Genomic DNA, 12,035 nt, shown 5'->3' with positions numbered 1-12,035 from the left:
CTATGTTGCCCTGCACTTTTGATCAGAACGTTCGTGTTCCTAATGAGCAGCATGCAGTCCAATTCATCATTAATTCAGATCTGTCTTCTTGATTGAAGTATTTGGGTAAGGAGTCACGGCGCGTTCATGTATTCCCAGTCTCGCTCAACGCCGTCCAATCGCCTCCAACCATAGGCGGTCCGATCCGTCCCTGTTTCACACCGCGTCCCCTCCCCGTGCCTGCCTCCTCCTCCTCCTCTCCTCCCCTCCGCTTGGCTGCCTTATCATCGCTTCCTTATTGCCAAACCTGCAAAGACAGGGCTGTACTGAATGCAGCGTAATTTTGACCCATGTTCCATTAGCTGAGCGGCCCCGAGGGCACGAGGCTTCCGCGCGGGACTGTAATGCTACACTGTCCTCCCTCTCCGGCCAGTTCATCCTCCTCAGCAGCGCAGAGCAATGGACCTGAAAGCGTAGCGCTCCTCCAGCACAGCATATCTGCAGTCACCTGCGACTCCAATTGGCAATCAATATTGATAGAGTATTTGTAAGGATTACAGCCATAAGGCAACACGTCGCGGGGGGGAAGGCTGGAATTATGAAGGTATGTCACACAGACCGCCGCATTATCGCTTGGCTGACCATCCGACACCACTGCCATATGCTTTTGTCCATTCGTTTCTGTAGGTGTACCCGCGAATTCCATTATGTCCTTGCGTGGCGACTGATGCCAGGGGAGCCACTTTGCCTTTGCAGCATTTACGCCGCGCGCGCTCTCCTTGTCAGCGGCTTTGTTTTTGTCAACTATCTCTTCCCTCGCGTTACATTTCAAGTCAGCGTGTGCGGCACGTTTCTGCGTTTAATCAGAAATGCTCGCGTGAAAAGCGCGTCTCAGACAACAATAGCAGTACATTTGCGCGAGCGCGTGAGTGAACTGTTGGTCCGCGTAGTAAAACAGCGGCCTCACGCACTCCAGTTTGGAGGCACATCGTATAGTCCTTGTTGGGTTTAAATGAACGTGGCTGTTTTATCCCCTCCATGTGTGTGAGAGACAAGGAAAGTGTACTAGAGAGTGTGTGAAGCGCTGAGGAAAACGTGTCAGACCAGTTGCGACTCTGGGTTTTGCGGTGATGTGAGGATTCATAGTCCACTCTGCTGGTAAATAATGACCATTGCAGTCATTGGCTGGCCGCACGCAGTCCCTCTCGACACCATCATAACCCTCCACAGCGTTTATGGCCACACTCATACGCATATCAGGGTGGTTTATTAGGGTTGTGACTGTGAGAGCTCGGGCATGTTGTGAGCAGATATTGTAGTTGCTCGTGTCTATGTGGGATTCTGGCAGTGCATGTGGCATTCAATGTCATTCTAGTATTCTAATCTAATATTACACAGAAGTACAATGACATTGAATTTAGATTTAGCAAATAAAGACACACTATGTTTAAGATAGACTAAAATATCTATATACAAATGCAAGATAATGTAGGGGAGATAATTGGTCATTAGTGGTGTGGTGTGTATTGCACATGACACTAAGGATGAGGTCATGGTCATGTTTCGTCATGTTTAATCATCACAAGCTAGGATATTATACAAAATAAAGCACTAAAAACATTGTTTTACCCAAATATAATATATCTAAATTTAGGTATAGGTCTTACATCAGGTGTGTGAGCATTAAGCAGGGGTTTATTATTTAAATATTGATGTAGTTGATTTTAATATGATATTGTGCTTATGTTTTTGTTATGTTATTCATATTTGTTTTTTCTGTCCAATGACTGCAGAAGAAATTTAGATATGTGGGTAATTTATTAATTGTTCATTGTCCCTGTTAATTAAAGAATTTTAAAAAGATTAGATTTTATTCCGATTTGGTTCGTTTCTGTAACAATCACCAGCGTTCTAGAGACTGTAGATTGCTGATGAACTAGAAACACATCACATGAATTACTAATTTTGTTACATCTGTGATGGGAAATGATGAAATGGAGATCCAAATAAAGTCCAGTGGGCTTATTGTGAAATGCAGAAAGTCAGGAATGAAAACATGACAAAGCATGACAAACAAAAACAAACTACTGAATATAAAAACCAAACCTGGGTACTAGGCAAGGGACGATAACCGTTTTCAAGGTATACCATGGTTTGGAAATCTCAAGGTTTTTAAAACTGCCAACAATTTCTGCTAAACCATTCCTATGGTATATGTAAGATTTCTTTATTTACATATTTGTGTTTGTTTTTTAGGATAACAGCATCTCAAGCAAAACAGATCTCCAAAAATGCCGTTGTAAATTGTAAAGAAATCTCTGTTTTAGAAACTAATGAAGAGAGCTTGATTCATTTAAATTATTTAGCCTGACATGTTTACTATTTCAAAATATTTGAAATGTTCCTCAGTATAAAACATATTGTGTTCAAAGGGGGAAAGTTTCAGCTTCTTACCCACACATTTAAAAAGTGCATAATTTAAAGCTGTAATTACAATACTGTCAAACCGAGATATTTTATCTAAGGTTATCATACTGTTAGAATCTTAAACCAGCCCATGCCTACTGGGCACACACAGACATCATGGGGGTAACTAAGAGAACTACTGACAATGATGGGCTAACAAAACCGGGCATAAATACACAAAGAAACAATTAACTAAAGCTGACTGGCAGTGGACACAATTAATAACCACGAAAACCAATGAAGAACTCAGGAGAACTAACGTGGAAGGTGTGACACGAATAAACCAAACTAAAACAAAACATAGACTGGGTCACAGTTGTCTAGTCATACTTTTTCTGCCAGAACATTATCCATTATTTTTACAGACATTTCTGTCAACCTTCAACACAATGCTGGTAAATAATTAATAAGGAAAATCCCATCATATTAATATGGTACATTATGCCCCTTTTTGAGTTATTGCAAAAAAAATTATAGTGTGCGCTAAATGTTTAATGTGCAGAATAACTACAACTGAAATAAAAGCAATATAAACCATTAGTCAATGTTAAAGAAGAAAAAAATACATTAATTATTTATTAGTTTGATTATATATATATAATAATATGTGTATAATATATGTGATAAGTATGATTTATGAAATAACATACTAAAACTTTAAATGGAAAAAAAAATGAAGACTAATAAAAATCTAAATAGTAAAAACTAAACTTATAATATAATTTATAACACTAAATAACACTAGCCTACAAAGTCAAAATTACTTTTCACACCTACACAATTTAGTCATCGTATATTAATATTGCTAAACATTTATTGGCATGACAACTGAAAGTTAATGTTGCTGAACATCACTAAACATTACATTTACCTATAAGCACACACACTTTCCTTCTTCATGATTCGGAATATAGTAAAGTATGTAAAAATCCCAACCACTGACCACTTTCACATGCTACGCATGCAGAACTGCTTCCCTAAATCACTCTTCAAAATCTCACTCCATCTTTCCCTTCAGTCAACACAATTTCATACCTCCTATCCTCTGCTCTTATTGTTACTGTATATTTACTTGTTACTCGCATAAAGGCTGCTATAACATGAAGGTTATGGACTTGAATCAACAGCCAGTAGTGTCGTTATACAAATGAGCAAGCACAGGTGTGGATTGTGTGGGGATCCATATGTATGAGGATGTGGGCAGGTGCCATGAAGTTTCATCTCCAGCATACATAGTAGTGGACTTGTAATGTGACCATTTTCAGCGCTTCCAATGGCTTAACAATGAGAAGCAGATGATGTTGTTTTGTTTGATCGTGGGATTTGTAGTTTTAAGCTAATATGACTTGAATCATGTTGACATGACATCCAGCTTGACCTCTTTTGACTGAAGAGATTTCTTCCGAGTTCCAGATTGTTTGTTTTTATTCAGGAGGAGCCTTGACTGCTGATGTGAAGAAAAAAAATTAAACCCCCTGGCTCTTCATCGCTTTAATGGTTCAGCACATAACGGCAGACCGGTGTACCTGAGGCTCTTTACACAGTAGCCAACCGCAGTATGATGCCACAGAGAGATTTTAAACATGTTCAGGAGTGACTTGATCTTATTGGGATCTCATTCGGAAATAGTGGAGTTTTGATTGACTCACCACAATCAGTCTAACGAAGCTTGTGCAGACGTTTTAGCTGGTTTAAAATGAACTGACCTGCCTTAAAGTGCTACAAACCTCTTTGAGTCTAGCTGGAAGACAAAAAAAAAGTGGTTTAAGATGTATTTTTCTGTCCCTCAGAGAACAGGGTGATGATGTGTAGTCTTGTGTTTGGCTGATTTTTGGAGCTTGAGTTAATGTTCAGTTCTACAGTACAATGAGATCAAGACGTCCCGTAATGATTAGCTTCAAAGAGAAAGCAGAGCGCTAGAAATCGCATTTCATTCTTCTCTGATCTTCGATCTTGTTGCACAGCATGAACGATAATTGATGTGAAAAATGCTGTGTTAGATGTCGACAAAATCTTTTAGCCTCTTAGTGAAGCTCGCACCCAAATATCCGATCTCAGAAAGTCATCCGCAAAGCTTTGATCTACATCCCGCTCTTTGGCCCAGTGACATCTAGACCTTTAGTTTTCAATTAAAGCTGTTCTTGATTTGAGTCTGTTTATCGACTCACCTGAAGAACCAGGATTTATTTTCTCTCTGCACTTCATCTTTGACTGACTCGCTCAGAGTTCATATGAACAGCTAGTGTGTTTAATTTGTTTGAGCTCTAGCATGCTTGTTTTAAATCTTTAAGTAAACCTTTGTTCTACAGCTAATCCAGATTTACTTACACAACCTACAGTATGTGCAGTGCAAAACATCAGGTCACTTTGTTTTTGAATGAAGTCTTTTTGCTCACAAGAATTTCAGTTAATTAAAAAAGAATAAAAACAGGAGTGAAGTATTATAATTTAAAATAACTATTTTAAATTGAAATATATTAAAATGTGTGATTTATTCATGCAATGGCAACACTAAATTTTAGCAGTCATTGCTTTAATCTTCAGTGTTGAGTACATGACTCTTCAGAAATCCTTCTGGAGTGCTGTTGTGATCTTTTTTTTATCATTATGAATATTGAAAACCACCACAACAGCCATATCACCCTGCAGCCCAAGACAGTTTACTCACTGAAGTTAAGCAGGGCTGAGCCTGGTTAGTACCTGGATGGGAGATCACATGAGGAAAGTGTTAGTGAGGCCAGCAAGGGACGCCTAACTTGCAGTCTGTGTGAGTCCTAATGCCCCAGTAAAGTGAAGTTGACACTATACTGTCAGTGGGCGCCGTCTTTCAGATGAGACCTTAAACTGAAGTCCTGACTCTCTGTGGTCATTTAAAATCCCATGGCACTTCTCGTAAAGAGTGGCCAAATTCCCTACATCAGCCCTTATCGATCTTGGCCTTGCAATCATCCCTATCTACCGAATTGGCTCTATCACTGTCTCTCTACTCCACCAATAGCTGGTGTGTGGTGAGCACACTGGCGCCATTGTCCTATGGCTGCCGTCACATCATGCAAGTGGACGCTGCACACTGGTGGTGGTTTAGTGAGACGCCCCCTCATGCTTGTAAAGCACTTTGGGTGTAATGCCACACAAAAAAATGTGCTATATAAATATACATTACATCACATTCATTCATTTTCTTTTCGGCTTAATCCCTTTATTATTAATCTGGGATCACCACAGAGGAATGAACCGTCAACTTATCCAGCATGTTTTACCTTCCGGCTGCAACCCATCACTGTGAAACACCCATACACAATCAATCACACACATACACTATGGCCATATTTAGCTTTCCCAATTCACCTAAATCACATGTCTTTAGACTGTGGGGGAAAAGCGGAGCACCCGGAGGAAACCCACATGAACATGGGCAGAACATGCAAACTCCACACAGAAATGCCAACTGATCCAGCTGACGCTTGAACCAGCAATCTTCTTGATTTGAGCCGATTGTGCTACCCACTGCGTCACCGTGTCACCATTACATTACATTAAATTAAAACAGCTTTTGTTGGTTATTATTTTTGGGTTAGTAGACATAAGTAGGATTAAAAAAAAGAAAATGAAAACTTTTATTCAACAAGGATGCATTAAATTGATCAAAAGTGACAGTAAAGACTAGAAGGCTGTTTTTTTTTTTTACTTTCTAGTACTGTACTAGAATGATTTCTGAGAAGCAATGTAATTACAGACTTTCAGAAATCTTAAACTTTTGACTGGTAGGGTGTCAGTTTGATTGGATAAAAGCATCTACTAAATAAATGCCTGTAAAAGTGTCATGCTGCACACTCACCCCATCAAAGATTTCCCGGTACTCAAATAAAGTTGACTAAAAAAAAACACTGAATGGCTTCAAAATGCATCCGATGAGGGAACGTTAAAAGGATAGTTCACCAAAAAGTAAAAAATATGTCAGTAATTACTCACTTGTTACTTGTTCCAAACCTGTTTGAGTTTCTGTTAGACACAAAATAAGATATTTTGAAGAAAGCAGGAAACATGTAACCACTGAGTTCCACAGTATTTGTGTTTCCAACTATAAAAGCTAATGGTTTTCAAAATATCTTCTTAACATAATAAAGAAACTCATAAAGGTTTGGAACCATTTGATGGTGAAAAAATAGTGAGCACATTTTCACTTTTAGTTCAACTGTCACTTTAATTCGGTCTTAAAAGCTTTTAAAGACACAAGCAGTTCCTTTTGTTTTGGGGTTATGAGTTCTTTATTCATAAGTGAAATGGGGTGGCAGTTTGGGCACCTTTCCAAAGTACTTAATCAATTATTCTCAACTTCTCAGCGGCCCACGAACACTCAGCATGCATATGTAATGCGGAAGATGCAAGCAAGGATTTAATCAGAGAGGGAGCTGGCTTTAGATCTTGCTAAAATACACAGATGTCATGCAGCAGTGATATACTCGAAGAAACTTGCCTCAGACGGAAGTGTGTGTCTGACACATGAAACACCATCCCAGAGGGATCCCACAACCGCAGCGAACAAAGTGGTAGACAAGATCCAGATGCATATTTAAAGCTAAGTTATATATTAATCTTAAATCCTAAGTGCTGAGTCGTATTTTACCTACACACACACACGCTTATATCACATTCACACTGTGCTGAGCGTGTATGTGTGTGTGCTCAAGTGAGGTGCGAACACACTGCGGCAGGTTTGGATGGACTTTGATACCGAGCGTTTGAAGTGCTCATGCTACTGTTTGCATTGAGTTTTTAAGGTGACTCGAGCCGCTGTTTCTCCACAGCTCCAGGCAGAGTCTGTACGACCTGAAGTTGTAACTTTCTCGCTTTTTCTGTGAGGTAATGGAAAAGACCCGCAGCGCCGGAATACACGGTCTCCTCCCCTCCCTGAGTTTACTGCAATGGTGGAGCTGTAACTATATAACTGTTGGTATTGTCTATTTAAACAGTCATCCACCCTCCTCCTTGCTGATGCATATCAGATAATGCATTAACTAGCATGTGATCTTTGCACTGCAGGGTTGTTTTCAGATGAGCAAATGATTTAGTTTTTGTCAAATGCTTGTAAGTTTTTTTTGTTGTTAGCATGTTGTTGATTCATATCTATACTGAGTTGCTATATGGCAAGCATACAGAGAGAGAGACCGTAAGAGAGAGAGAGGCCTTCTGCAGCCAAACCTGATGCGTAATTTGGCAGATCCACCGAGATGCTGATGCGTTTTCTGTTTTTTTCCCCCAACTTTAAGATGCTGAATGGGAAGCACCATAGAGTTTTGATGGCGAAAATGTGTAAATTTTCGGTAGCTGATTCGTTGACACCTGAAATAGATCTATGCATTTTTAATGAGCCCTTGTAAATTGTGTTTGTGGATGAAATCACCCCCCACTGCGTTTTGACCATCTGTTTGCTTGTTTTGTTTCAATTTGGAGACTCGTATCATGTGTTTAGCTTGTGGAATACCACTGGGACTCACGTAAATGTGTTTGCGAAAGCCCCTGACTCTCTGTTTTTTTGCTGTTAGATGAGTTATGGGATACGTTTTCTTATTTTGCATGTAAATGCGTTTCATTCGTTTGGTCACAGTTACAATAGACTGTTTGCCTGGATGAGTAGGTTTACTGAAAGGTGCATTAAAATATCTCTCTGCTTACGGCCATTAGTTGGGCCTTCAGCCACACAATCCTTCAGAAATCATGCTAATGATTTATGCTAATGTAAAATGCTGATTGACCTGATTTAGTAACATCTTTCATTAGCGATCTTACGATCTAAATTGTGCTGCTTGCCTTCATATTTTTGTGGAAACTTTTTTTTTTTAAAGGTTCAAGACACCATTGAATAATTTTTTTTTGTTTTTTTACAAAATTTTTACAAATTTGTTTGTGTTGAGCATCAGTTAATACAATGTTAGTACCTGTCAGCTTTAATCGTGAGGAAAACTGGATAATTTTTGAGCTTTTGTCTGCTAATTTCATCTTCCGGGTTTAAAATAATTTTTAGTGCGGGATCAAAATCGGTGATGTAGCGCACATCTGCTAGTGGAGTGATGATGCGTCGGTTTTTCATTATTATTCATAGCTGAGTTTTGATTATCCTATGAGAAGACCCTGCTTTGCAGCAAGCATTTTTGTCAAGAGAGCTGTATGAAAATTGAAGTAAGGCAAACTTTTTTTTTATCAGTTGAGTTTGTTACCATTCAGACACATTTAGATCTGTGCTACTGTGTTCGCCTAGTTTTAAAATCCTCTGGATTACCGGCAGGGCTAATGATTGAAATAGATAGGGAAAGAAACCTGCTGAACAGCTATCCACTGTGTCTGCATTCAAACCCGGGGATTTAGGAGGAGAAAAGTCCTCCTTATTTACAGTGTTCAAACACGATAATATTGTAACAATGATATAACAAATTATATATGAAAATTACGAATAACAAATGTAGCAGGATATTAAATTACTTACTGTTTATTTCTTTGTATTTTAACTTTATCAACTATAAAATCATGGGTCTCCTCACGGTTTGTGTCTCATTTTGTGAGCCAACTGACAGTTGTTTGCTCCCCTCTTTTTCCCCTGCTCTGCCGGCCACACCCACTCCACCCCCTGCTTGCAGAGCTCCACGCCGATCTCAGAGCATTTTTTGAAAAAATTCTGAGGTAGACTTCAACCGAAACAGTGGGGTTTCATGGCCCTTTAAGAGAATATTAGTTGAATTGAATTTTTATTTGACAAGATTTAGACTAACTGTACAAAAAGTATCCCATTTCTTTTGAAGAAAAACCATTGAGGATAAAAACACAATACAATTGTGTTCTTCACTGTTAAAAAGTTAGGTATGGCTGCAAAATACATTTAATGCATAAAACAAACAGTACCTCCACATTTTAAAATGGGAACAAAATTATTCACAATACAATAACATACAAAAAAAACCCATCATCATCCACCATGCAAACTAACTATCCTCATCAAACAACGATCTTTTGATTTAACTTTTTTTTTTGTCATTTCAAAATTATAACTTGATCTTTTAAATCAGCGGTTTCCAAAAGGAGGGTCCCGCCCCACAAGAGGGCCTCAGCAAGCTCTGTGGAGGGGGTCAAGTCATATTTAAAAAAAAAATAGCAGTGGACAATTAGGAGAATGATCATGTTGCCTTAATTGATTTTATTCCCTGGCTCTGCAAAAAATACAGTGTAATTCGACTCACTAATTTGTCTACAGCAGCTAATGCTTACAGCCCAAGCATACTGGACCCAGGTGAGGAAGCTCCAAACATTTTGGGTCGCAGCACTAGCTATACTGGAAACACAAAATGCAGGAAATACCTTGATATTTAGCTGAACTATGGTTTTATTCCATTTTCTCAAAGCAAAGAGTACCTGACCCAGCCACAGTGCATTTTCTGCGCCAAAGTTCTTGCTAAGAATGCATGAGGCCATCCAAATTATTGAAACATTTAACATTTGCAGACAACTCATTCCCAATACCGCGACAAGCTCAGAGCGTTTTTCAAGCACAAGGCAAAAGAATTAACACACTCCCAAAATTCAAGCGTTCACACTTAGCTCATGATTTATACATAGCTTGTTTGGCATGCTGTCCCGGGAGAGAGCCCTGAGCTCAAGGAATCCTCGAGCCCAGGGCTCCCCCCCTTTTGCAGGGCGAGTAAAGATTGAGCTCAGGTCTATCTCAAACTCCCCCGCTGCTGAGGCCAAGGCGAACTTATAAAAAAGGTTTAGGCTTGTTTTATCTATAATATAGAGCACATTTGGATGGTGGGAGGAAACCGGGGAACCCGGGGGAAACCCACGCGGACACGGGGAGAACATGCAAACTCCACACAGAAATACCAGATGGCTCAGCGAGGACCCAACACCATTGGTATTCTTGCTGTGAGGCAACAGTGCTAGTCACTGGGCCACCGTGCCGCCCATTCTGGATAAAGGAGGAAGAAGGGGAGGAGGGGGGTTTCTTCCAGACGAAGATAGTTGTAGAAAGGAATTGAGGATATATATAGTGATTTGGGATCCTTTGATTGGAGGATCATAATTAGTTAATGTGGACCAGCTGGGTAAATCATGAGTACATGCTCCTCTCGAAATTAGTTTAAAACTAAACTTCACTTAGATGATGGACGTCACAGCTACTGACAAGAAACGTTTTAAAAATGGGCAACTAATATAGGGCCAATTGAAAGGCCAAAGGCTTACTTTTTTTCAGTTACAAATGACCTACTGATGTTTTGCCTTTACATTTTACATTAGGCTATTATGTGTGCATAAAAATATCTAGATATAGTATAAAGACACTGTTTGTTTGAAAACAAAATTTTTTGTCATCCTTACTGCAAACTTATATGAGCGGTAATATCATTAAATGTTGAGGGGGGCCTTACAATATTTTCCAGGGGAAAAGGTGGTTGCAGGCAAAAGAAATGTTGGGAACCACTGTTCTAAACTGTTCGACCTGTAATAACACAAGCTCACTACAGTCTCATTTGCTAAAATGGTTAAAATTATGCAATGGATGGAGCATTCTGACCACATGGCAAACCCTTGTCATTTTTTTCAGCATAGAACATTTACTTTTAACAATATTTTCCTGACTGGTGTTTTTTCTCTTTCTTCCAGCGCTGTCAACATGTCTAAGGCCACTGTTAAGAAGCTGCACTGGCGCTCAAAAGTGCAGGAGAGCTTCGTCCCGCTGGGCGGAGGCTCGGGAGAGCTTGGCGTGGCCATTGGAGGTGGTGCAGATTATGGAGAGTTCCCATTCGTTACTGCAGCACCTGGGGGAGGAGCCACTGTTGGAGACATCATCCTTGAGATTGGGGGAACACCTGTCCTGGGACTAACTTTGGGAGACGTAAGAGGGGTTCTCAACTCATGTCCACATCCCATTCGGATCAAAACCGTCTCTCCAGGTACTTTAATCACTGATGAGAGCAAACTGAATATGTGTTTGAAAAAGATACAATAGTCAGAAAACACTGTCACCATTTACTCACTCTGATGTTGTTTTCATCCTGTAAATCAGTTTTTTCATGCTTTTTTAATAGGAGAGAAAATTATAATAAAATTATTATTATTTTTAGCTACAAAATGCGATTAGTTGACTTTACTTGAAAATCTAGATTAAACTCATTGCCTTAAAATTATTAACTAAATAAACCTATATTGAATCAGATTTTTAGCCATACTATGTTGGTGTGCACCCAATTTACCTAAAGTGCATGTCTTTGGATTTGTGGAGGAAACCCATGCGAACACTGGGAGAACATGCAAACTCCACACAGAAATGCCAACTGACCCAGCCAGGCCTTGAACTAGAGACCCTCTTGCTGTGAGATAACGGTGCTACCCACTGTGCCACCGTGCCACCCCAACTAAATAAACTATGTGCATAATTATAAAAGTTCAGATAAGTTTTTTGAAGTAAATCAGGTTTTAAGACAACAGGTTTCCTCCCTTTTTTAACATAAAGTAACGAAATGCTTTTTATAGTGTAGACGTTTATAAACATGTTTCATATCTCATGATACAAGTCTCTGTCAATTTAGTATCAAATT

At 39.4% G+C, this 12,035-nt stretch overlaps 1 protein-coding gene across 5 annotated transcripts in view; it reads left to right on the top strand.

Moving 5' to 3' along the window:
* Positions 1-290: 290 nt before the first annotated feature.
* magixa (MAGI family member, X-linked a) overlaps positions 291-12,035 on the top strand; it is a 78,714-nt gene continuing 66,969 nt past the window's right edge. For 4 of the 5 annotated variants that reach the window (XM_087264635.1, XM_087264633.1, XM_087264634.1 and 1 more), the window contains exons 1-2: positions 291-583; positions 11,101-11,390. In XM_087264635.1, the coding sequence (XP_087120761.1) occupies positions 11,111-11,390 (280 nt within the window). In that variant the 5' untranslated portion in view covers positions 291-583; positions 11,101-11,110. Of the gene's footprint in view, positions 584-6,807; positions 10,024-10,597; positions 11,391-12,035 lie in introns of those variants that run through there. The other variant, XM_087264636.1, reaches the window with a different exon arrangement.

Source organism: Danio rerio, chromosome 8, assembly GCF_052040795.2.
Source record: "Danio rerio strain M-AB ecotype USA chromosome 8, GRCz13ab, whole genome shotgun sequence".
NCBI lineage: Eukaryota > Metazoa > Chordata > Actinopteri > Cypriniformes > Danionidae > Danio > Danio rerio.
The sequence above is the reverse complement of the archived record's forward strand: the minus strand, read 5'-3'. Positions and strand labels throughout refer to the sequence as shown.